Source organism: Neoarius graeffei, chromosome 23 (genome assembly GCF_027579695.1).
Source record: "Neoarius graeffei isolate fNeoGra1 chromosome 23, fNeoGra1.pri, whole genome shotgun sequence".
NCBI lineage: Eukaryota > Metazoa > Chordata > Actinopteri > Siluriformes > Ariidae > Neoarius > Neoarius graeffei.
Genome location: NC_083591.1, coordinates 7,723,456 through 7,751,412, shown reverse-complemented (window position 1 = coordinate 7,751,412; position 27,957 = coordinate 7,723,456). Strand labels below are relative to the sequence as shown.

The window sequence follows — 27,957 nt, the reverse complement described above, 5'->3', positions numbered from 1 at the left end:
GTCTCTAGCGTCAGCGCGTCCCTCGTTAGTGTTTGTCACTTGAGCACATTCTGCAAAATTTTTCTAGGATTGCTTGAACAATGTTGAGAAATGTTTTCTTGCTCGTCAAATCAAATGTGTTCTTCATGGTCCTCCTTAGGGAACTCAAGGGCTTGGTGGTGACCCTGAGCTCTGAAGGTCATCTGCAGTGCTCTTACATGGGCACGGATCCCTCCTTCTTCACCGTGCCAAAGGTGGACTCCCGGGAGGTCGACTACGACAAGGTGGACGTTGAGATGAAGGCTCTCCAGAAGGTCATCCGCGAAGCCACTCGGAACCAGGGTAGGACCATGATACGTCTGTCGCGAGAAAACAAGCCGGCGTTTGAACTGTTCAGTAAAGCACGGACAAGCCAGATAATTCTGTGCGTACCAGAAAGGACGTTCTGGACATTTTTAAAGGACATGGGACATGAAACATAAATGCACGCTATATCAGTTTCTTTCCATTAAAAATATGAAATAATTGCATCAACAAATACAAAATTATCTATTAAATTTAGCAAAATCGTTATATTCGTTATGATTATATGGCATTTCTGCTCGATCTCTGATATGGGTCAGTCCATGAAATGGGGTTACCAAAATGTGACCTAGAGGGAGTCACTTAAAACAATTTACAACGGAAAACAACTTTTATTTCCATGAAGCATTGACCATATAAGAAAATATAACATAGTTGTTAAGATAACGCCTGCTCTACAATGTATGATAAAATCCATAAATATTTACCCGGTTGCTAATGTAACAAGGACACGACAGCGAATAGTGTCTGAAAACATAAGTCAAAATCTTCCCGTCAAAACAGGCGATCAGATTGTCGGCGTTGTGACAAATGTTTAGCTGTAAGATGATATCGTCGTGTTATACAAGTCACAATAACATAGTAGACTTCCTTATCACATAATATCACCAACTGTCGGTCGAACGCAACATGGTTTTAAGCGTAACTTTGCTGGACACGCTGATAATATCACCTACCTGCTCTTGCTGGCCGCCATTTTGATGCCATCGATAGCGACGAGAGCACGTGTTGTGGCGTGCGAGATCCCGCGAGAAGTTATCTCGCGTCAGTTCAGCTGACCTAGATTGAGTAAATCGGTCTCGCAGGTTGTGAACGAACCAGGAAGTGAGTGCACGCTAAGTTAGGATGTGAGAAAAACCATCGATAATTTCTTTTATTGCCGTTTGTTTAAATTTCTTTCTACCTACATCGTTTTATAGTACCGTATTTTCCAGACTATACGTCGCTCCGGAGTTTAAGTCACATCAGCCAAAAAATGCATTATGAAGACGAAAAAAACATATATACGTCGCACCGGACTATAAGTCGCACTTTTTTGAAGGGTTATTCTATCCATGGAATCTGTGATTGTATCTGATAAGCGGCGCGTGGTTACTGCGCGACTGCATTGCTTATTTAATAAACGAACAGCTGAGCAGTGATAACGCGCCCTTTGCCCTGTAAGTAGCCTAGTCTGATTATTTTAAATATCTACTACTATCTTTAATACTATCACTATCGTTATTACTAATAGCCTATATTATTATTATAACTAATATTAGTAGCCTATTACTGATGCATTAATCAGTTTGCTTTTAGAATATTTTTACCGGTAGGGCTTATTATCGCCCCATGGCTCTTTCATCTGTGTTATTAAAGCTGTAGGCATCATCGAGGAGAGTCATTCTTCATTTTTGTCGAATTTTATTTCATCAAATCAGAGGTCAAGTAGGCTATAGGTATATCATCTCCAAAGACAGGTACGGTAGTAAAAACAACCGTCTAGTGAAAAAAAAAACAACAACAACCGCTTTTAAATCCCCTACTTAAATCCTTAAAATGAGTCATTTAACTCATGTCTTGTGTGATCTGATCTCCAATGGTGAAATAAACCGGTTGTGATGAGTAAAGTCTGTTATTTTAGAAGATAAATGTAATATATAATTTAATATATAGACTAATAAAAATTAATATTTTATAATATATCACGACATATTACTGCCTGTAACTGTTTGTCACTAAAGCGTTTTCTAAGATCATAATGTCTGATATTATGATTATGATTATTATTATTATTATTTTACACACACAATAAGCACATGTGCGTAAAGTTATAGTAAACCATCCCCCGCCTTTTTTTTTTTTGAGTCGCTGGACCCACCCACCTCCTGCGTTCTGGGACCTCCCACTTCACAAATTAAGCACTGCCTAAAATCACTACATAACTTATTTAAATAACTATAGGCCTATCATTAATAATAAAACACAGGTCAATCGAGTTTATCAAGCTGATGATTTCACTCCAAATCAGCAAATCCATTGAATTCCTCATCCTCGGTGTCGCTTCTGAACAACTCTGCCAACTCCAGCGGCAGATGAAGCGCCGTTTCCTCTTGTTCTGTGTGGCTGTCGTCAGACTCAGCATCAGCTCCAGTTATTCCGCGGTGAAAAAAAACAAACAAACCCATATATACGTCGCACCGGAGTATAAGTCGCATGGCCAGCCGAACCATGAAAAAAAGTGCGACTTATAGTCCAAAAAATACGGTATATTCTTCTTTATATTAAAAACATCAATCATGATTTCAACTCGTTTTATCATTTTGTATAAGCCTGGTTTCTAACGTAACACGGTAGGACATCACAATGTTACGTTCACAACCTATTTTTAGTGGATGAATTCGAAGCTAAATAGTTTATAGAACCTTCTTAACTTTATTATGTGAGTGTAAAACTAAATTGCAAGTACCATGAAACTAATTTTATTGAAATTCTCAAAGTAATGAAGGTTTATTTAAGCTCAAAGTCAGCAAATATTCCATGTCACAAAAAACGTGTCATCCGTGTCCAGTCACAGGGGAAGAAAATGGTTCACATTTCTTTATTTCAAAAGAAAACTTCATTTTTTTAATTTATTTTATTTCTTCAAACAATATTTATGGATAATCTGCTAAATGTTTCTTTAAATCATGGAAATTAAAGATGAAATGATTATGTAAACCCGGACCAATGAAAAGTAACATCATTTCATGGACTGACCCATATGCATATTTTACAACCGGAAGAGCCGCTGTCACGTGATCATACGTCACAAAAACTTTCGGGTACAGCACAAGCGGGTAGATGAATATGGAGAAGTGTGAATCGTGATGATGACGAATGCGACAAAATAGTTTTTGTGTCTTGGATGACAAGAAAATTGTTTCGTTTTTAGAGTGTTTAACGTACATTGAACATCATGGTGTATTGCGACCTCCCAGTCAGTCAGACGCGCTGTCAGTCCTGTTAGCAATGTAGCTAGGCTCAGCATGGCCAATGGTATTTTTTGGGGCTGTAGTTAGATGCGACCAAACTCTTCCGCGTTTTTCCTGTTTACATAGGTTTATATGACCAGTGATATGAAACAAAGTTCAGTTACACAAATTGAAACGTAGCGATTTTTCTATGCTATGGAAAGTCCGCACTATAATGACAGGCGTACTAACACCTTCTGCGCGCTTCGACAGCGCATTGATACCTTCACTCGGAGTTGTACCATTATTTTAGACAGGGCGGACGGACCAGGGCATTCGCCCGCCTGGCCGTGCCCGACGAGGAGCGCTCTCGGCCGGCTTGGGAGGCAGACGGCAGCCCCTCCTGGAAGTGTGGTTTTACCATGGGCCTCATGAGGTCAGGATTAGTATTATAATTTTGGGTGTATCGATTATTGATTATCATAATTCTGACTCGTTTCGCCATTTTGAATGTTTTCATCTCGGACTCTGGAAGCATTGTATCTCAATCAATCTCGAAAAATATCAGCAAAAAAAACACTAGCTTGCAACGGACTTTAGCTAGATCTATGATGAACTTTCAATGTATGATACAAAAATAATACTTCTTTCAACAGATCATTAGCCTTTGAGCAGAATTGTTTTTAACTTACCAGGAAGTGTTATCGAGCCGACCGCTTTCAGTTTCATGGGGACTGAATGAACTCTCACTCTCAGAATCATCTGACCCGTCAGATTAAAGACAAGATCCATGTTCATGTGAATTTCCAGCTATCGGTTCGAATTGATAGGGTCTAACTTCACATCTCTGTGAAACATCGGGAATGTCACTGTCGATGGTGTCCATTTCGGTAACCTGTTTACATTAGATTCCCAAGCGCTGGCTCCTTGAAAAGTTTTTGTGACGTCACGGGTCACGTGACTGCTTAGCTAGTTAACGAATCATTGTTTTACGCTGATGTGTAAAAAAGTTGAATAATGTGGTGATTTTCACATTTTTGACGCCCTGCAGTGATTTAGATGGCATTTCTTATGTCCTTTATTAGGGCTGGGCGATTTTACGATTACGATGTTATTCATGATATAAAATCTCTACGATTAGAATTTAGACACGTACGATATGCCTACGATAAGCCTACGCCTTCAATAAAATTACTTCGTCCGAAGTTTTGACAGACACGCGAATAGCCAATCATAACTAAACAGTACCGCACGTAACCAATCAGTTGGAAGAGAGCCACGTCAAGTTAGGTTGCGTGCACACACAAACACACACACGTGTAGCAGCAACGCACAGCATGGCTGTGGTGAAGTTTGCAGGAGCGCGGCATTTCTCCAACAAAGCGATTATAAAAATGAGCGAGAAGCCGACTGACCGGAGTTCTGAACAGGAAAGTCAGAGCACTGCCCTGGAGGACATCGTTGAAAAGAAGGGCCAGAGATCTTCGGTTGTGTGGAGGTATTTTGGATATTTAAAATCGGACATACAACAAAGTGTTACACAAAACCTTAAACACACTGACGTACAGGATTGCACTTTTTTTCTCCTTGCAGCATAAGGTTTACACGTCAATACGTCTTTTATGTTTATTTGAAAGCTGCTAGAATTTGCACAAATGATTAACAATGGTATATAGTTTTTATTTTTCAGTTTCAGTTTATTCATTTGAACAAAAGAATGTGCATCCAGTTTGTTTTGGTTCTGTGAAACTTGAAGGCTTGTTAAGCTATTTTTGTTAATTAGGAAGGAACTACTAATTTGTAATGTTCATATTTTGAGCAGAAAATTAAAGAAAATACAAAAATGGTGATTTGATTTATATCGTGATACCGTATTTTTCGGACTATAAGTCGCACTTTTTTTCATGGTTCGGCTGGCCATGCGACTTATACTCCGGTGCGACGTATATATGGTTTTTTTTTTTTTCACCGCGGAATAACTGGAGCTGATGCTGAGTCTGACGACAGCCACGCAGAAGAAGAGGAAACGGCGCTTCATCTGCCGCTGGAGGCAGAGTTGTTCAGAAGCGACACCGAGGATGAGGAATTCAATGGATTTGCTGATTTGGAGTGAAATCATCAGCTTGATAAACTTGATTGACCTGTGTTTTATTATTAATGATAGGCCTATAGTTATTTAAATAAGTTATATAGTGATTTTAGGCAGTGCTTAATTTGTGAAGTGGGAGGTCCCAGAACGCAGGAGGTGGGTGGGTCCGGCGACTCAAAAAAAAAAAAAAAAGGCGGGGGATGGTTTCCTATAACTTTACGCACATGCGCTTATTGTGTGTGTAAAATAATAATAATAATAATAATAATAATATCAGACATTATGATCTTAGAAAACGCTTTAGTGACAAACAGTTACAGACAGTAATATGTCGTGATATTATATTATAAAATATTAATTTTTATTAGTCTATATATTAAATTATATATTACATTTATCTTCTAAAATAACAGACTTTACTCATCACAGCCGGTTTATTTCACCATTGGAGATCAGATCACACAAGACATGAGTTAAATGACTCATTTTAAGGATTTAAGTAGGGGATTTAAAAGCGGTTGTTGTTTTTTTTTTCACTAGACGGTTGTTTTTACTACTGTACCTGTCTTTGGAGATGATATACCTATAGCCTGCTTGGCCTCTGATTTGATGAAATAAAATTCGACAAAAATGAAGCATGACACTCCTCGATGATGACTACAGCTTTAATAACACAGATGAAAGAGCCATGGGGCGATAATAAGCCCTACCGGTAAAAATATTCTAAAAGCAAACTGATTAATGCATCAGTAATAGGCTACTAATATTAGTTATAATAATAATATAGACTATTAGTAATAACGATAGTGATAGTATTAAAGATAGTAGTAGATATTTAAAATAATCAGACTAGGCTACTTACAGGGCAAAGGGCGCGTTATCACTGCTCAGCTGTTCGTTTATTAAATAAACAATGCAGTCGCGCAGTAACCACGCGCCGCTTATCAGATACAATCACAGATTCCATGGATAGAATAACCCTTCAAAAAAGTGCGACTTATATATGTTTTTTTCGTCTTCATAATGCATTTTTTGGCTGATGCGACTTAAACTCCGGAGCGACGTATAGTCCGGAAAATACGGTATATATCGTTATCGAAAATTTTGAAAAAATATATCGTGATATAATTTTTTCTCATATCGCCCAGCCCTATCCTTTATACATAATTATACCCAGAAAAAAATCCATGTCCCATGTCCTTTAAAACAGTCAAATAGGTCAGGTGAGGTGTTTTCTCACTTTGGAGAGATTTGACCTTGTGTTGGGATTAAGAGGAGCTTTTTGTGCATCGTCGTACGAACACCAATCAGGAAACCTTGGCGAGGATTAACCGCCAATGTTTTCTCGGATAACAAAGACCGTGTCGGTGGCAGAGTCAAGGCCTCGTCCCGACCCGAGTTAACCCCTGGCGGGACAGGAGACTGGAAGTCTTTCTTTCTTTTGTGCTACAGAACAGAGCCTTTGTGTCCTTTTGACGAAGGGAGGGTGAAAGAAATTCTCTCGTCTGTTTTATGAGGCTGAAATAGACATTCGCTGTGTTAGGAAGCAGCAGGGCAAGTCTTCAGAGCATAAATCTGGGCTGCTCGATCTGAATCCGCAAAAGTGTGTTTTGTTTTTTTTTTTCTTTTGTTAATGCATTCTCGAAACTCTTCTTAACTGAATCGTACTTGTTTTCAGCAGCCTGGCTTTACTCACCGAATCTGCACACTGTCAAGCTTTTTCTCGGCTTGTAATCCGTGACAGCGCTTCGAAACGTTGCCAACGTGTCGGCTTCGTTTCCTGTAATCTTTTCTCGTGAAACCTTCAGTTGCCCGAGGCTCTCTTGGCATTTCGAATAACCTAAAAAAGCAAAGGTCACAGATCGTCAGGATGAGCTGACTCGCGGGACTTTTTCCGAGCGCTCCTGCACGTTTTTCGAAGTTGAGCGCTCCATTTTGATTGTTGAACCGCTGCAGCGCTGTCTTCATTCAGCCCAGCCTACTCGAAAACGAAAAAGACGTTTCAGCGCGGAAAGCGAGAACGATTTCGGTTCGTGTTTGGCGTCGTGCGTGAGCTTCCAAACATGACTCTCTGCTTCACTGTTCCACCTCAAAGTACGTCAGAGTACTGGAGATCTCCTCAGAAATGTAACGGTGTTTTCTTTCCTCTCCCCTGTTTTTCTTAGACATCATTCCCAAAGCCGAAACAGAGGACGACCTGACGCTAACGGCTATCGTCTCAACCAACCTGGATGATGTCTCGGTACCCGTCACTACTTCATATAGTTAAGTTATTCCACGAAATCAAGTCGTACGTGAGCTGATAGCCGACGAGGCGCGTAGCACCGAGTGAATATCGTGTACGACGAGATTGAGTGGAATAACTGTTTTATTCTAACCACGTTCACTGGATTTTGAGAAACGGAGCGTTTTATAATTTTTTTTTTGGCAAATTCAGTAAATCTAAACTTTTATACAAAACATCTGCCAAAATAATTTCTGCTTAGAATGTAAACAAACCGGCGAAATGACAGTAGTAATTTTTGAAAAATGCTGTAATTCTTGAAAAATAATTTTAAAAAAGAGACTTTCATTCCATGTTTTGTTGCTTTTGTGTTTTACGAGCTCATATATCCTAGTCGTAGAGTAGCCTATCAGAGCGCACGATTGCTCATATCCAGTGAATGTGGATAGAATAAATATCAAATAGACTTGGGAACACGACCTCTTTTAGTCGTCATTCACAGTCGACAGTTCCATAAAGCAGCTTGACAGATATTCAGAGAATAATTTCATGTTCGACACGATAAGACCATGTATGTATGAGGAAGAGGGCAGATGGCAGTCTCTTCTGAGCGTGTTCTGCTTTCCTGTGAGGCAGCAGATCAGAAAGATATGGAGGTTCGTTTCACGCGTCCCTCAAGTGAAAAGTAGGAATTGGCAAAACCAAATTGCAGGAAAATATTATTTAATAAAGAAGGCGGATAAGAAACGGCTGTGAAAATGGCAACGTGTGTGTGTGTGCGGTGATAGTTTTCTCATGCTGATCTTTCTTTTTCTCCACAGCAAGCTCTTATCCCAGAGATCAACGGCATCGCTGTCCCTTCTCTTACAGTCACGGTATGCGCGCACACACCACACAATGTTCGTTTCCTTATACGTCTTTTCAAATGAGGATTTTTTTTTTTTTGGTCGTCAGTCACCTGAATTCTTGATTCTGATAGTCCGAAGGTGTTGATTAATTTTCTATCAAAGCGCTTGTTCAAATTTGATCGTAACAACCGACGCAGGCAGATAAATTTCAACATAAATGGATTGATGAATCGATGAAGACATGTATGGATTACAATTTCGCAAGAAGTCTTCAGTGTCATCTCTTGTTAAGAGCCAAAGGTAAAGTTGTAACGAAGATTTCATAGGAGCACGACAAGGTGAAGGATGCACTATTTATAGCTGTGGGGGAAAAAAAAGAAACAAAACTAATAATCAGGAACTAACCAGTGCCGAGTTTCCTAAAAGCATCGTAGCACAAATCATTGTTAAATGGTAGCGCGAGCATCACAACGAACACACTCTCTCCTAGTTAAGATGCTCTTAGCGTTAAGAGGCTTTTGGGAAACCCACCCCTGTTTATCAGACATGAATTATTCTACCCACATTTACTGGATATGAGCAATCGTGCGCTCTGATTGGCTACTCTACTACTAGGATATCAGCTCGTATACCGTGAGTAGAGAAAAACAAAATGGTGGTGCGTGCTGCTGCCGAACCAACAGAGGATGAGAGAAAAACTACTCGAAAACAAAACACCCCCCAAAAAAATAAGCTATAAAATATGGAATGAAAGTATTTGATGGTAAGAACGTTTTTTTTTTTTTTCCAAGAATAATTCTTCTTATTACAACCCCGATTCCAAAAAAGTTGGGACAAAGTACAAATTGTAAATAAAAACGGAATGCAATAATTTACAAATCTCAAAAACTGATATTGTATTCACAATAGAACATAGACAACATATCAAATGTCGAAAGTGAGACATTTTGAAATTTCATGCCAAATATTGGCTCATTTGAAATTTCATGACAGCAACACATCTCAAAAAAGTTGGGACAGGGGCAATAAGAGGCTGGAAAAGTTAAAGGTACAAAAAAGGAACAGCTGGAGGACCAAATTGCAACTCATTAGGTCAATTGGCAATAGGTCATTAACATGACTGGGTATAAAAAGAGCATCTTGGAGTGGCAGCGGCTCTCAGAAGTAAAGATGGGAAGAGGATCACCAATCCCCCTAATTCTGCGCCGACAAATAGTGGAGTAATATCAGAAAGGAGTTCGACAGTGTAAAATTGCAAAGAGTTTGAACATATCATCATCTACAGTGCATAATATCATCAAAAGATTCAGAGAATCTGGAAGAATCTCTGTGCGTAAGGGTCAAGGCCGGAAAACCATACTGGGTGCCCGTGATCTTCGGGCCCTTAGACGGCACTGCATCACATACAGGCATGCTTCTGTATTGGAAATCACAAAATGGGCTCAGGAATCTTTCCAGAGAACATTATCTGTGAACACAATTCACCGTGCCATCCGCCGTCGCCAGCTAAAACTCTATAGTTCAAAGAAGAAGCCGTATCTAAACATGATCCAGAAGTGCAGACGTCTTCTCTGGGCCAAGGCTCATTTAAAATGGACTGTGGCAAAGTGGAAAACTGTTCTGTGGTCAGACGAATCAAAATTTGAAGTTCTTTATGGAAACCAGGGGCGCTATGTCATTCGGACTAAAGAGGAGAAGGACGACCCAAGTTGTTATCAGCGCTCAGTTCAGAAGCCTGCATCTCTGATGGTATGGGGTTGCATTAGTGCATGTGACATGGGCAGCTTACACATCTGGAAAGACACCATCAATGCTGAAAGGTATATCCAGGTTCTAGAGCAACATATGCTCCCATCCAGACGACGTCTCTTTCAGGGAAGACCTTGCATTTTCCAACATGACAATGCCAAACCACATACTGCATCAATTACAGCATCATGGCTGCGTAGAAGAAGGGTCCGGGTACTGAACTGGCCAGCCTGCAGTCCAGATCTTTCACCCATAGAAAACATTTGGCGCATCATAAAACGGAAGATACGACAAAAAAGACCTAAGACAGTTGAGCAACTAGAATCCTACATTAGACAAGAATGGGTTAACATTCCCATCCCTAAACTTGAGCAACTTGTCTCCTCAGTCCCCAGACGTTTACAGACTGTTGTAAAGAGAAAAGGGGATGTCTCACAGTGGTAAACATGGCCTTGTCCCAACTTTTTTGAGATGTGTTGTTGTCATGAAATTTAAAATCATCTAATTTTTCTCTTTAAATGATACATTTTCTCAGTTTAAACATTTGATATGTCATCTATGTTCTATTCTGAATAAAATATGGAATTTTGAAACTTCCACATCATTGCATTCCGTTTTTATTTACAATTTGTACTTTGTCCCAACTTTTTTGGAATCGGGGTTGTATTATTATTAGAGCATTTTTCACAAATTGCTTGTCATTTCGCCGGTTTGTTTACATTCTAAGCGGAAATGATTGTCGGACATTTCGTATCAAATTTTTGTTTATCGAATTTGCAAAAAAAAAAAAAAGCTCCATTTCTCAAAATCCAGTGAATGTGGATAGAATAAAACAGTTATTCCAGTCAGTCTCGTCGTACACAGCTTATAGCTGACTCGGTGCTACGCACCTCGAACAAAACAAGGATTCGCTTTGGTTTTTCTCTTTTACAGGCGTGAAAAGTGAAAATTAAAGCAATATTTCACTCCTATAGGCTGCTCACGCGGTGAAAACTCATGCGTTTGTTATGGAGGCGAGATCATACTAGCTGGCCTGGTTAGAGCTGATTTTGAACCCCTAACCATGAGAGTACGTGTGGAGCCCTGGGTGCATGTTGTTAGCCGGCGAACTAACTTGATTTCTGAGAGAATTTAAATTTTAATTCATGCACGCATATTTATAAACTGCCCATGCTAGATTGCTCATACAAGTTTATTTTAAACCAGGAGTTATGATTCTTCGCATTTTTAACAAACACTCAGCATTTCCAAATCTAGACTTCTTATGTTAGCAAGCTAGCTAACTTCCCTTTTTTTAAATAAATAAATGCTGTCTACCTCACTAGGGTATATTAACATGGTTTTTTTTTTTAGTGTGTTTGTTTTTAGTCATTTATGAACGCTCTTAGCCATTTCTTAGCATGTAGTACTGTATATAAAAGATAACGAGACAAGAGATATATATACGTTATTTAAGAGCTGGGAGGTCTGTATCATGCAATACCGTGACCGAGGTCTTGAAACTATTCAAGACCGAGGTCACGGTATTTCACCATACGGACCGACCTTAAGCTGGTAAATAATGTATTAATTTTTTTCTTTACCAAATTCTAACAGAAAACGAGAGCGCCCGAAAGGGAAAACCGAGCCGAGCCGCCATTTTGAATCCTCATTCACGGCTGTAATGCAAATGGCTTCCTCCTCGGTATACAAGTGCACTTCCATGGCAGGAAAAAAACTACATTTTGCTGCCTATGTAGTCCCCTATTTATACAAAATTGAGTCATTCAGGATTCAGCCATGTTTTTGCTCGGCGTTAGCAAGTTAGAGGTTTTTAGCTTTCTCCTGAAATGTTTTATTTTATTTCTTCTTCCTCAGGGTAGTAAAACTCGCTTTCGCTGTGAACACTGTCGTTATCGCTATCCATGCTGTAAAATTAATGCTATTCTCCTGAGAAACGCTGGCAAAAATTTTAAGATTTTTGATCATCTTATGAATAAATCTTATTTAAAAAAAGATAAATGTTGACCAAAATTGCTACTATGTTTGTCGTTGTTGTGAATGAGTGAGTTGCCAGAGGTCCGTAACCGGGGTCCATACCGTAGATACGGACCCGCTCGCCAGCCAATCAGAGCGCAGGATATACCGCGAAAAAAAAAAAATCCTAATTAATCTATCCACGCTCACTGGATATGAGCAATTGCGTGCTCTGGTTGGCTACTCTAAGACTAAGATATCAGCTCATATACTGTGAGTAGAGAAAAACAAAATGTCGGAGCGTGTCGCTGAACCAACCGAGGACGAAATAAAAACTACTCGGAAACAAAATCCCCAAAAAAAAAAGCAACAAAATGAATGAAATGGAATGAAAGTATTTGATGGTAAGAACGTGGGTCATTTTGCCGGTTTGTTTACATTCTAAGCTGAAATGATTGTCGGACGTTTCGTGTCAAGTTTTTGTTGATCGAATTTGCAAAAAATGAAAATAAAAATGCTCCGTTTCTCAAAATCCAGGGAATGTGGATAGAATAAAAGTTATTTCAAGTCACTCACTGTTCAATGGATTTAAAAAGTATGATGTGTTCCAGTATCCTGTAGTTTAATAAAAATTGTAATTAAGGGATTCCTTTGGTATAAGAGGGAATAAAACACTCCGGGACGTGTTATCACACCCCATATGGTTGTTGATTATTTTCCTCAAACAGCACAACCCTGACTGTTTTACTCCTTCCATAGGATAACACACCGACTGTATGTAGTGTAAAGTTTATTCTGAATGAATTTTCCTCTGCGCTTTTTTTTTCTTCTCTTCCTCAGATTAAAGTGAGCAGCCGATTTGCGGTTCAGAGCGCAAAGATGAGTGTGTGCGTCCAGCCGCCTCTGGCTGTCACTCAGGACCAGTTTGTGTTCGATTCTTTAGGTACGTTCAATACACCCGTCTCTCCGTTGCGTTCCTGTTTCTTTATGCTTTTCACTGATGCATGATGTATGATTGGTTTCGGTCAACTGATGTCCAGCATTTAAAATGTTCGCTAGGTTTAAAGGTCCCATGGCATTGTTTTTTCATTAATTGTGCGGTGGTCTCTAGTATGAATGAATGCCCTGTGAGCCGGTTTTGGTGAAAAAAATGCTGTGGTTCTCCTGTTTCAGGCTGTTCTAGTTTGGTGGAGGAGTGGGTGGCAGGAGAACGACAGGATTTCAGCTCTTATCATTAATATTCATGACATGTAAATGTGTTACCTCTGATTAGCTAATGTGGGTGCAATCAGTTAATTATTGAAATTAAGTGATCAATCTCATTAAATCAGTCTCATTAAATTTGAAGGTTAATAATTAAAATGAATCAGTCCCATTGAATCGTTTACTTTGACTCATTTGAATTGAATCATACCATAGAATCAGTCTCATTTAAAGTGAATCATTCAGTGAATCATTTAGTGAATCGTTCAATGAATCATTTAGTGAATCATACCATTAATCCTGGATAAATTACCAAACAGCTAGATTATGGTATATTTCCAAATTATTATTGATCACTTACTATATTACATAAATCTGCACCTTTTTGAATTCTTTGAGAGATTGGGGACTTCAGAAATATTCTTGCACAACAAATGAATACACAGGTTGTTTAATAAATGGATTTATTATAACAAAGATAAAAAATGAATAATCAATATATACAAGCAGTGAGGTGTGTGTGTATATATATATGTGTGTATTTATGTGTGGTGTGTTTGTGTATGGCCTAGCTTGTTGCTAGCTAAAACAAAGGAATGTTATCTAAATAGAACAAAGGATTAGCTCTGTTGCTAATGTGTGTGTGTGTGTGTGTGTGTGTGTGTGTGTGTGTGTGTGTGTAGGACTTGACCATGTGTTTAGCCTCGTGTAGCTAACTACACGTGGTGGAGGCCTAGATTAGCCTTGTGTTGCTAGTGTGTGTTTGTGAAAGGCCCTATGGCCTAGCTAAAGCTAGCTTGTGGATTTCTAGCTGAGGTGTGGTTTATCAGGCCTGATGGCCTGCTGAGCACATGGTAGGCCTTGATTAGCTTTGTGTTGCTAAGCAGACAAAGGGAAGCTGTAGCTAACCCACTAGCTCATAACCATACTGAATCCACTGAAATCTTGATGAGATCAAGATGTATAATAATGAAATTAAAATGTTAGTAAGAATAAGAGAGAGAGAAGCATGCACAGCCTGTCAAAACAAATGAGATTAAAACAAAAACAGAACAATTCAACACGCTGCGTGTTTTAACAGTGTAACAATAAACCTGGGTTTAAATTCACACTATTTCAATAAAAGCAAATTCCTAAGACTATCTTAGTTATGCCCAAATGCCAAAATCTTACTTAATCCTGCCTTTAGCAAGATATGAAGAAATATTCGCCGTTGTAGTTTCGGGCCTCGCCGTTGGAGCACGTGAGCCGCTCGTGATGGAGGCGTAGAGAACTTTCTGGTCCAGTGGAGCACTTGGGTGGTTCCCGTGGAAAGCAGAGGATTCTTGGTCCGAACCTCAGCGTTCGTGAGGAAAAGTCTCTGATCAGAATAAGATGCACAGCGCTTTTGAGTTAAAAAGGATTCAATCGCTTCTTAACTTTTAGCCTGGGCTGCAGTCGTGACGTCACTTCTAATACGAATAAACCGGTTGTAACTCAGGTTGAGTTTAAAGATCGCGCTATTCTGGACTTTTACCTTGGCCAGTGGTTAAGCACAGAACGCGCTGGATGGTGAATCTTGCAAGGAGGAGGTGTTTTCGAGTTTGAGAGCATCTCTTTATGCGTCTAGACTCCTTGGAAACCGGACGCGAGAGACAGAGCGGAGCTTCCGCCTGGACTTATGCGCGCATGGCGGACTGACGTAGATGATCCCGCCCATGCGTGACGTATGTCACGTGGAAGAGGACTGGTAGTTGTAGTTCTTAGAGACAAAATGGCGGCATGATACCTACACTAACAGCACTGTGACGCTACCTGCAGTGGGTCAGAACAAGCGGATGTGGGTGTCTTACTATGGCGAGAGAGAAGGAACAAACCGCGAAAGGAAAAATACCGTGCGCTGACGTCATTAAGGTGCGACGCGAGGAAATACAATAAATTCAACAAATGTTTGGGTTTTTACTGAACAAACAAACAAATAAAATGAACGAGTGACTTAAAAAAAAAAAGAATGTGGGTGTCTTTGTAAAAACTGTTTTGATTGGCTATTGTAACAGAGCATGCTGCATGCTTTTTGGTTTTGTAGCGCAGAGTACCTGGCTAACTGCAGGAAGCGGTTAGCTGCACAGCTAATGTAGCCATTGCAAGGCTAACGTGGCACCGATTTTAAAACATGGCAAAACGACTTAACAGTTATACACTTACTTGTTCGGTGTTTGTGGCTGATGCGGCAGGGATGCTTGGTACGGACCCAGGCTTCAGTGACAGTTGATGTGCAAAACCTGCCCTGTACTGTCCCAAGTTGTGGAAACATTCATCAGGAAAATGCTTCCGACAAACATACACCGTCTTAGGTAGACTCGACGGCGTATTATTGGAGTAAATAAAATTAAGCCACTGCGTCTTCAGGGGCTCTCCCGTCGGCAGTAAAAACAGACTCCTTTCTGTGTTGTCACATCCATGTACAGCGCAACTTCCATGTTTGGTGGCAACTTTTGAGCTGGGCGGGCAATCCATACAGTGGGTGGGAATCCGGGGGGGGCGTGGGGATCATCTCCCTTGCTGACGTAGTAAAGGGAAGAGTTTATCAACGCGCCGTTTTGACGCGCCATTCTCAAATGTTGGGCATAGTTTGGTTTACACATTATGAAATTTCTAGCCACTGGGGTGACTTAAGAAGGTCAGAGGAACTCATTTTAACGTTAAAAAACCTCAGAAAGTGAAAATTTCATGCCATGGGACCTTTAAAAAAAAAAAGGCTGTAATTGACAGTCGGCCTCAAAGCTTGTGGGGGGGGGGAGTCCTCTCTGTCTGTCCAAGTAAAACAGGTGAAGACGTCAGCGCTGAGGTGTTTCGCTCTGGAGTCATGATGGAAGTAGAGATGGAGCAAGAGGCTGATATACATGATGATGCACTCTCTGTATAAACTCCACCCCTCGCGCTTTATCTCTGCTCCCATTAGTTTGGCGCGAGTGTCCAGAAAGCAGCCCTGTAATGGATCTCCGACAGATCAAAGGCTAGCAGCTAGGAGACAGATTAGCAGCTTACATCCTCTCTTTGTGCGCGCAAGTGAAGACTTGAGTCAGGAATCGGCATCGAAAACAGCCGTGTGCGCGCGCATACGCACACTGAGCGACAGGAAGTCTGCCTGAATGCTTTGATCAAGAGTGCAGGTCAAAGGTTGATGTTTCTTTGGCCTTATGATCAAGAGCGATGATGTCAGAGGAGCACAATTGAATCAGGAGAATGACTGAATGGAAAGTTCTTCACCAGCTCACCATATTGGCGTGATCATCGTGGTTCTATATTTCATAGGAGTCAAATGTCTGAAGCCACTAGCAAGACGTTTTGCTGTTTGTGAATCATTTTATACCACAGCACTGTCATTCTCGATTCTGGTTGGTCGGAATATTTAAGTCCTCGTCCTAATGTTCTCGAGTCACATCTCACACAAGGACTTGTACAGCAGGCACGTTTAAAAATATATATATACCTATATATATACCCATGTGGCTGTGAATATCGAGAAGGGTTTCTGTATGATGTTTTTGATCTCTACGGAAGGAGTCTCCAGTGCGAGTTCGTTAGTTTCGTCTTCGCACTTTCCGCATTCTTGCTAACAGGACAAGCTGCATTTTAAACTTGGTGAAAAAGAGAGGCTGGAGAGGGAACGATTGTTTCCAGCTGCTAAACAGGAACTGTCGTGTTTTTTCAGACGTTCCGCAGCATTAAATGGGTAAAAAGTACAACGTAATTCTGTAAAGTATTAAAAAGACTAAAAACCTTGCAGCGAGAGCAACTGGAGGAGTTGCCGTTTCGAGGAAATGAATCACCTCCATTCTGATTGGTCAGGTGGTGAATTTAGCAGTGTTGTGGGATAAAAATATTTAGGTTATTCCACGAGATCGAGTCGTACATGAGCTGATAGTGGCTTGAAGCCGTGTACGACGAGATTGAGTGGAATAACTGTTTTATTCTATCCGCATTCGCTGGATTTTCAGAAACGGAGCATTTTTATTCTTTGCAAATTCAATACATCAAAACTGGATACAAAACGTCCGACAAAATCACTTCCGCTTGAAACAAGCTGGCGAAATGACAGGAGCAATTTGTGAAAAATGCAATAATGGTAATTCTTGAAAAATTAAAAAAAAAAAAGTTCTTACCATGAAATACTTTCATTCCTTTTTTTTTTTTTTTTGCATTTTGTTTGAGTAGTTTTTTATTTCATCCTCGGTTGCTTCAGCAGCACGCTCCGCCATTTTTGTTTTTCTCTACTCACGGTATTGCTGGATTTCAGTCACCTGACTTCGCAGTTTTACTGAAAGTGAAATAGCTGGTGGTCTAAACAGCTAGCGACAACTTACCAGAGTATGCTCGTAATCTAGAAGCCACTGCTCGCTTTAGATATATTCAGAAGATTGCTACTGTATATGGGTCCGTCTCAGAAACTGGTCTCTCGTTTGGGACATTATGGTCAAAAAATAAATGTTCTAATTTTACTATTTTTTTTTTTTTTTTACTTTTACTTAACACTCAATGCTCCTTTTGTCATGTTTAATAAGAATAAAGATAGCATCTTGCTTTATCTGGCCTCCACTGTGGAAAATCTTTTTGATTACAATTCAAATGCTTTTGTAAAATTTTCATATAAAATAACTTCATCATGAAGAATTAAAGCCCCTCCTTCACAGATGAGTGAAAATATTGAATAAATTTCCTCTTTTTGATTGCTTGGGTTAAAAATGCCAAGTTATGATGACTGACTTGATTATTCACTTAAATATGAATAATATGATACATTTTGGGTATTTGATACGACGAAATAGGACACAATGGAAAAATCAAGAACACACCGGAAAGATGAGAATAACGGCGGTGGTAAAAGAACAGCGACTGTACCGGCTGAAGGTCGCACGGGTCTCTGCTGCGGCGCGTGAGCAACGGGACATCACTACCGCACCGGACGGAGCGCGAGGTGGAGGCGGGGGCGGGGCAAAATGACTGGCCGTAGATTCTATCAAAAGTTCGATCTAAATTGACCATGGTTGCAAAATATTGGCCAAAAATACCCAAACACTACGAAATATGAAAGATGAAAAAGAAACATTCTATTGCCTTATACTGCAAGACTAAAACAAAATAAAACTGTGAAAACTCACCTTTTCAGTGAGAACGTCCGAACAGATCACCCGCGTAACAGAAAGACCGCAAATGGAAGCACGATCAACTTCTAACTGTCGGAGTGGAAAATTCCATTCTACACATGCAGATTGTTAATGCATGTCCTTCCCCGCACACACATAACACGCTACGGTAAAAAATAGACCACAACTCATTTTATAGCTCAGAAATTCATACAAGACCAGCTACCATCGTAACATATTCTGTAAGAAACATTCTATACCTAACTTTCAGCTTTCGTTTTAAAAAGCAAAATCGCAGATTTATAAGTAAATTTTTATACGGCGTAGTGATTTTAAGTTACTACTTTTGGTGAGGTCGTGACCTTGACCCTGAGGCTTTCCGTTTAGATCAAAACACACGATCGTATTGGTTTTGGGTCTGCGGAAAACTGAGTTACGACGGTGATGAAATATTTTGCATGATGTTTTATTCCGGTTATGATTATTCTGTGAGCGCACCAATCCTTAGGTGGATAAAGTTACAACTTAAAATACAACCAGTGATAACTGTAGACTTTTCAGTGGACTACAACCTTTTTAAGGGAATGCGATGCAGTCGACCGTTTATCATGTCCCAGATCAAGCCGCCATTTTTTCCACAAATTTGCAGAATTTTTGCCAAATTCTGACTAGAGTATTCACATCAAAGATTTAGTTTTATCTGTATTATTTCTTTCATCATTTTATTTCAAATTAAAACCAACATCATTCAAAACCGTATAGTTTATTGACTGAGTATATTTAGTGGGGGACCCCTACAGTACCCAGTTTCTGAGACAGACCCTTATACAATGGAATCGACCCCGACGGTCTGGGAAAGAAGGATTTGTCATACGATCTCGAAAACTACCCTTCAGTCGAGTTCCCCGACATCTCGAACTATCTGGTGTTGCAGACGTCCTTCTACACCGCAAAACAGATGAAAGCGTGGAAGAGTATGGAGGCTTACAACTTTTTTGTATGTGGCTGGGTAAAGGACCTCGGGATCAAGTCGCTGCTCAATGAATCCTGTATTGTTTTTGCCAGTTTAAGTATTTTTTTAAGCTTTTCGTTCATGTATTTACACCGAAGTGTAAAAAAAAACCAAACGTTCGCTTGATTCTCACTTGTGTCAGCTCTTATCTGTCAGGTAAATCATTCACAACGATCATCAGAAACCCTTTTAAAGACCTGGATCTTTAAAGACAGAAGTGATCACGGCACGTTGTTACTGTACGGCTGGGTAAGAATTTTGTCGCAACCTTCATGCATATGGACTTTGCGAGGAGTGAGGAGGAAACAAAGAAACAGCTGGAGACTTTAGCGCTTCGTGACTTCAAAAAAAAAAAAAAAGTACCGTAAAATAACGACACACAGCAAGAAAAGTACTTGGACAAAGCTGAGAGGGAAATGCAAACCTTTCACCAAGCGAAACTCGAGCATGCTTCAACTCGGCTCCCTTCGATTTCACTGAGGTTCAAAAGTCACCTTTCTCGAAATCCTGTGTTCGTTCACTCTTTATTAGTTCACGCCGAGCCCTGAAGAAACCGATCAGTTTCACGGTTTGATCGATTCGAACAACCTAAAACAACACAAGCGTAAGGCGTTTTTCATGCGAGCAATGAAGCGTCTCCGTACAAACGCTTTCTCAACTGAGCTTCGGTAGACCACCAGCTAAAGTTTTGAATAACTAATGAGGCGGATGTGACGTCATGTAAAACCCAGCAATATGAGCTGATATCCTAGTAGTAGAGTAGCCAATCAGAGCGTGCGATTACTCATATCCAGTGAATGCGGATAGAATTATTATTATTATTTTTTTTTTTTAAATGTGACTATCCTGTAGTGGCTTGAAAAAGGACTGTTGTAGCTGTGGTACGAACACAACCAGAAGTAAACGCACCATTGGGTAAAAAGATGCCAAGCCTACCTGACCAACACTTAAAGGTCCCATGGCATGAAATTTTCACTTTCTGAGGTTTTTTAACGTTAAAATGAGTTCCTCTGACCTTCTTAAGTCACCCCAGTGGCTAGAAATTTCATAATGTGTAAACCAAACTATGCCCAACATTTGAGAATGGCGCGTTGATAAACTCTTCCCTTGCCGACGTCAGCAAGGGAGATGATCCCCACGCCCCCCCCTCTGGATTCCCACCCACTGTATGGATTGCCCGCCCAGCTCAAAAGTTGCCACCAAACATGGAAGTTGCGCTGTACATGGATGTGACAACACAGAAAGGAGTCTGTTTTTACTGCCGACGGGAGAGCCCCTGAAGACGCAGTGGCTTAATTTTATTTACTCCAATAATACGCCGTCGAGTCTACCTAAGACGGTGTATGTTTGTCGGAAGCATTTTCCTGATGAATGTTTCCACAACTTGGGACAGTACAGGGCAGGTTTTGCACATCAACTGTCACTGAAGCCTGGGTCCGTACCAAGCATCCCTGCCGCATCAGCCACAAACACCGAACAAGTAAGTGTATAACTGTTAAGTCGTTTTGCCGTGTTTTAAAATCGGTGCCACGTTAGCCTTGCAACGGCTACATTAGCTGTGCAGCTAACCGCTTCCTGCAGTTAGCCAGGTACTCTGCGCTACAAAACCAAAAAGCATGCAGCATGCTCTGTTATAATAGCCAATCAAAACAGTTTTTACAAAGACACCCACACTCTTTTTTTTTTTTAAGTCACTCGTTCATTTTATTTGTTTGTTTGTTCAGTAAAAACCCAAACATTTGTTGAATTTATTTTATTTCCTCGCGTCACACCTTAATGACGTCAGCGCGCGGTATTTTTCCTTTCGCGGTTTGTTCCTTCTCTCTCGCCATAGTAAGACACCCACATCCGCTTGTTCTGACCCACTGGAGGTAGCGTCACAGTGCTGTTAGCCAATCAGAGGTAACACGTTTACATGTCATGAATATTAATGATAAGACCCGCCCCCACCCTCTACCCTTCCCCGCCTCCTGCTTCTCATTAGCAAAACGACGCACTGGGAAAAGCACTGAAATGGGGCTTTCTCCCAGGAGGCTATATCTACGTGCCGAGGGTTCATTTCGAGAAAGGCTGCGGATATAACATCCGGAAACTTCCACGAGCCCGTTTAAAGCATCAACAAACCACCATGCCATGGGACCTTTAACACACCCACTTTTCACTCCAGCACTGTCGTCTAGGGCTTCTCCCAACCCTGAAATGTCCTCCGCCAAGCCAGCGTGAGCTATTAGAACCTGGCAGCGGGTGAGGAAGCTTGAAAAACACACACTTTCTCAGTTACTAGAAAGACACTCGAGTCTTCTTTTGGCCATCACTCACCCGCTTATCTTTCTTCATCTTTATGGTTTTCTTCAGACATTATACTGTACAGTATATACAAGGTGTGAGAACTGCTCAACACACACCATTCATCCGTTTGCAAACACACACCAAGGAAGTCCTTCAGGCACTAATCTGAACAAGCCGCCTTTCATGCCTCTTGATCTTTATCTCAAATGTTAAGGCAAGTGCACCAAGTCTTTTGCGCCGTGACTCCTGGCAAACCGCGCCGGCTCGATTTATATTTCAGTTCCGCCAATTGAAGAGACAGAGAAGGTTAACTCCCTCGTCTCATGTTCGGGACTTCCGAGCGAGTCTGTCTTTATTGATTTCTTCATCTCGTGTGTCATGTCAAAAGTCAGTGTGGTCTCTGAGAAACACCTTCTGGTTTGAAGATGTGTGCACCAAAGTCTTTCATCAGTACATCTACATCCAGAACCATGTTTGGTGTCATTTACTGGATTTTGTATCTGGTAACAGGAATCCTTCATAATTATTGGCACACCTCGTAAAGACTAGTAAAAAGAGTGTGGGGGGGAAATCCACATTTTGGTCAAAGTCGCTTCATGTCACGCTGAAAAAAAGAGAAAAATCCAAGCTTTTAACTCAAAAATGAATTTGTTCAGAGAAAACCAAACCCCTCATCAAGATGTAATCATTTTCAACAAACACGTGCCAATATTATTGACACCCCTGGTAATGGAAATTATAGTGAACACAATGTAACTGAAGCATGTTTGTATTTTTGAGTCGATTGGAGTGTGGAGGAACTTTCGAGCTGTAATCCATGACTTCCTGATTAACTGGGGAACGGATATGAGGTGGCTTATGCCCCTTTTCCACCAAAGCAGTTCCAGGGCTGGTTCAGGGCCAGTGCTTAGTTTGGAACTGGGTTTTCTGTTTCCACTGACAAAGAACTGGCTCTGGGGCCAGAAAAATCGGTTCCAGGCTAGCGCCAACTCTCTGCTGGGCCAGAGGAAAGAACCGCTTACGTCAGCGGGGGGGCGGAGTTGTTAAGACCAACAACAATAACAAGACCGTGAAAGATCGCCATTTTTAAGCGACGAGAAGCAACAGCTGTACAAACACGAAGTCATCCATTATTATTGTTGTTGTTGCTGCTACTGCTTCTTCCGTGGTGTTTTTGCTTCAATATTCGCGCCAAGGTTTATGCAAACGTAACGACGCAACTGACGTATACAGCGACGTAATGACGTGGCTTCCCTTTGCACCGCGAGCTATGGAAAAGCAAACTGGTTCTCAGCTGGCTCGCAAGTTGAACGAGTTGTGAACCAGCACCAGCACTGGCCCCGAACCAGCCCTGGAACTGATTTGATGGAAAAGGGGTAACAGAGGACAAATTCCCTCAACATCAATATGGGAAGGACAGGCGAACACGCAAAGCAAATGAAGAAGTGTGTTCACCATAAGTCAGAGAATGGGTATAAAAGAAATGGGTACTCATCTGAAAATACCCATTTCTACTTTGAGGGCAATTTAAAAAACAAAGTGGACACCAACTGGAACTGTTACCAACTCATCTGGAAGAGGAGTCAAGTTAATTTTGCCCCATGTACATTGAGGAGGAAGGTAAGAGAGGCAAAAAAAAAAAAAGATCCCCAAGGATCACTTGGTGAATTACAAGAAAAAGTAAAATCTTGGTGTTTCCAAGTCTCCAAAACCACCATCAGATGCCACCTCCATGCCAACAGGTTATTTGGAAGGTGGTGGGGAAAAAAGCCTTTTCTGTCAGTTAACCACAGTCGTAAGCACCTGAAGTTTACAAAACACAACTACAACTTTGCCTGGAACTGTGTTCTGTGGTCTGATGGAACAAAAATGGAGCTTTTGGGTAACGAACACTCAAGGTGGCTTTGGTGTAAAAAGAACGATGGCTGGAATGAAAAGAACCCGATCCCAACTGGTGGAAGTCCTGTGGTGTTTTGGGGCTGTTTTTCCTCCAAAGGCCCTGCAAACCTTGTTAGGGTGCATGGCATCATGGACTCCATGAAATACCAGGACGTTTAAAATCAAAACCTATCTGCCTCTGAGAGGAAACTAAAATTGGGTCGTCATCGGATCTTCCAGCAGGAATGAACAGTGATCTGAAGCATATGTCCAAATCAACACAAGTGGTTCACTGAGCACAGAATCAAGCTTCTGCCCTGGCCGTCTCAGTCCCCTGACCTGAACCCTATTGAAAACCTGTGGGCTGAGCTGAAAAAGAGAGGGCCGAGGACCCAGATTGTGTCAAGAGGAACGGTCTAGGATGTCCTGCTCTGTATCTCCAACGTTATAAAATGTTCCAGGAGAGACTCAGTGCTGTTTTAGTGGCAAACTGAGGTTGTACAAAAGTGTTTTATTAAATGCAGGGGTGCCAATAATAGTGGTATGTGTGTTTTTTTTTTTTTTTTTTTTTTTTTTTTTTTTTTTATTTTATTTCTTGATGAGGGATTTGTTATTCTCTGAATAAAGTTTTCAATCAAAGGTTGGATTTTTCTCATTTTTTCAGCAAGAGATGAAGCGACGTCTTCGCCAAAAGGTGGATTTTATTTATTTTTTAATTCCTCCGAACCCTTTTTACTAATCTTTACTAAGGGTGCCAATAATTGTCAAGAGCACTGTGTATGTGTGTATATACAGTGGATATAAAAAGTGTACACACCCCGTTAAAATGCTAGGTAATGTTAAAAAAAAAAAATGAGACCACGATAATTAATTTCAAAACTTTCCCCACCTTTAATGTGACCTATAACCTGTACAATTCAATTGAAAAATGAACAAATCTGTTCGGGGGGGGAAATGAAAAAAAAAACGTACAATAAGCTGGTTGTACAAGTGTGCACACCCTTAAAGTGCTGATGACACGTTTTTGACATCTTTGGCAATGTTTTATAACATAAAAAGTAATTCCCGATGATCCATATATTAATTCACGAAGGCGCCTATTTTACAAGTTATGATAAAAAACGGGGTTATTTGGGCAAATTTGACGTGGCTGCAGCACCCAGGAGACGAAAGAGGAGGAGGAGCTATATGACGTCAGCGAAAGAACCTTCCTCTTACCAGTTTGTTGTTGATGCGACAGGTGTTCAGTTTATCATTATTAGTATTTTTATTAGACATTATATATAGTTATTATGCCTTCGCGTTGTGTTGCCGGGTTTTGCTCCAAAACCCACAAGGATGGGGTAAGTTTATTCAAGTTTCCCAGAGATCCCGAGCTGCATGCGAAGTGGGTGAAGCAAGTCAGGCGCACTCGTGACAAGTGGGAGCCCTCACCAACATCCGTCCTGTGCTCTGAACACTTCGATTTGGATCATTTTGACACCCTTCCCAGCTTAAAAGAATCTCTTGGGTGTTCAGTTCAGCACAAACGTGTGTTACTACCATCAGCAGTGCCTACACAGTGTTGCCAGATTGGGAGGTTTCCTGCCCAGCTGGGCGGTTTCAAGTGCATTTTGGTGGGTTTTGAACATATTTTGGGCTGGAAAACGTCAGCAGTATCTGTTGCCAGATACTGCTGAAGTTTTCCAGCCCAAAATATGTTCAAAACCCACCAAAATGCACTTGAAACTGCCCAACTGGGCGGGAAACCTCCCAATCTGGCAACACTGCCAGTATTCCGGAGGGGGTCTACTAGTAGCTATGCCGGATCCAAAGACAGTCCTCCTGTCAGAACATGTGTTGTGAAACGACATAAGATAAAGGTACGTAGAGCTATAGATTCTACATGATAATCATAAATGTAATCATAAAGTCGGCGTGATATCAGTCATGTATTTGCTTGTGAAAGCTTGCGGCTTTCATGTAACCGCCGCCTAGCAACGAGAGGCAAAAGGTAAAGAGGGTAGGCTATCATAGATTCTATTCGGAAGAGATCAACACAATTCTAGACTCCCAGAAGAGGAAGAGCTAGCACTAGAGAGTTCACCGGCGTTTTCATGCGCCATTTCCATTGAGTAGAACCAGAGTAGAACAGCCAGTGAACCGCAGCGTGTTCTTCCGCTGACGTCACAGCATGGCCGCGAGCCACGGACCCAGTTTTCTTGCGCTGTGCAATTAAAAGTTGGATATTCGCGTAACAACAGCTTCTTTTCACGTAATTATAACAGAAATCTAACATGTTTGCCATGTTGTATAGTTTATTTAAGAAATTGCATAGAGTCATGTTCGTGTCATCAGCCCTTTAAACTAATACTTTGTTTGAAGCACCTTTAGATTTAATTACAGCATTCAGTCTTTTTGGGTTCACACCTGCCATCGATTAAAATGAGACTGATTAACCCCAAATAAAGTTCAGACATTTACTCAGTTGCATCCTCCAGCAAAAGCCAGGGTTCACAGAGAGCTTACAAAGCATCATTGTTGAAAGGTATCGGTCAGGGTAAGGGTACAAAAACATTTCCACGGCTTTAGATATACCATGGAGCACAGTGAAGACCATCATCAAGAAGTGGAGAAAATATGGGACAACAGTGACATCACTGAGAACTGGGCGTCCCTCCAAAATTGATGAGACGAAAACTGGTCAGGGAGGCTGCCAAGAGGCCTACAGCAACACGGAAGGAGCTGCAGGAATTTCTGGCAAGTACTGGTTGTGCACTACATGTGGCAACAATCTCCCGTATTCTCTGTATGTCTGGACTATGAGGTAGGGTCAAAGAAAAACATCCAGGCCCGGCTAAATTTTGCAAAAGAATATATCAACTCTCCCAAAAGCTTGTGGGAAAATGTATTATGGTCTGATGAAACCAAGGTTGAACTTGTTGGCCAAAATTCCAAAAGGTATGTTTGGTGCAAAAATCAACACTGCACATCACCAAAAGTACACCATACCCACGGTGAAGCATGGTGGTGGCAGCATCATGTTTTGCGCTTGTTTTTCTTCAGCTGGAACAGGGGCTTTAGTCAAGGTGGAGGGAATTATGAACAGTTCTAAATACCAGTCAACTTTGGTCCAAAACTTTCAGGTGTCTGCTAGAAAGCTGAAGATGATGAATTTCATCTTTCAGCACGACAATGACCCCAAAAAAGTTTTGGAACGGCCCAGCCAGAGCCCAGACCGAAATCCAATTGAAAATCTGTGGGGCGACCTGAAGAGGGCTGTGCACAAGACACGCCTTCGAAATCTGACAGATTTGGAGCGCTTTTGCAAGGAAGCGTGGGCAAATATCGCCAAGTCTAGATGTGGCAGATTGATCGACTCCGACCCAAAAAGCCTGAACGCTGTAATTTAAATCGAAAGGTGCTTCAACAAAGTATTAGTTTAAGGGTGTGCACACTTGCGCAACCAGCTTATTGTACGCTTTTTATTTTTTGTGTTTTCCCCCAACAGATTTATTTTTCAATTGAATTGGTCACATTAAAGGTGGGAAAAGTTTTGAAGTTATTTATCGTGGTCTCATAGGTTTTTCTGACGTAAAAAAAAAAAAATCATTTTAACGGGGTGTGTATACTTTTTATATCCACTATATAAGAGGAAAAGAAGACCGAGTCCTGGCTCCATCCATCCATCCATCCATCCATCCATCCATCCATCCATCCATCCATCCATCCCTCTCTCGCTCTGTGTGAGTGTGTGTGTAGGCAAATGTCCTCACAAGGACAGAAATATCTGAGAGATTTGACCTTGTGAGGTCTCCATGAGGATCTCCATAAAGACCCTATTGTCTCCTGATTTTGTGCGAAATTGTGCATGAGCGACTTCTACAATTACACAATCGATCTGTGGGTTCGGAAAGAATTTGTTGTTGTGAAAACAATCCTGCGATAATGGCGGCGATGATTATGATGACACCCTCCAGCAACCGGGTCCAGAATCGATCATGGGCATATGGAGAATTTTGGCCAACTGTGAAAACGCACTAAAGGGTTTCTTTCTTTTTTTCTTTTTATATTGTTATTCCAGCTTATGTGACTCATAGATGCTACGATTCTCTGTGATACACAGGCTTCTTTGTTTCCACTCTTTCATGGTCTTTTATTCCGACTTTCTCACTTTCAGCTATAATCAGGGTGTAACCATCGACACGTATCGGTTCATACAATAGCAACACAGTGTTTCAGCCTGTAACGTTCACGAGTTGACATTTCTGCTCAGTGACTCCAGATATTTTCTTCCCCAAACAAATCACGTCGACGGTTAACCTTTTA

The 27,957-nt window shown here is 41.0% G+C and overlaps 1 protein-coding gene across 7 annotated transcripts in view; it reads left to right on the top strand.

Annotated features, from left to right (window-relative positions):
• bbs9 (Bardet-Biedl syndrome 9) overlaps positions 1–27,957 on the top strand; it is a 253,915-nt gene that overhangs the window by 44,567 nt on the left and 181,391 nt on the right. For all 7 annotated transcript variants that reach the window (XM_060905683.1, XM_060905684.1, XM_060905681.1 and 4 more), the window contains 4 exons: positions 140–321; positions 7,530–7,606; positions 8,410–8,463; positions 12,982–13,084. In XM_060905683.1, coding sequence (XP_060761666.1) covers positions 140–321; positions 7,530–7,606; positions 8,410–8,463; positions 12,982–13,084 — 416 coding nt within the window. The remainder of the gene's footprint in view (positions 1–139; positions 322–7,529; positions 7,607–8,409; positions 8,464–12,981; positions 13,085–27,957) is intronic.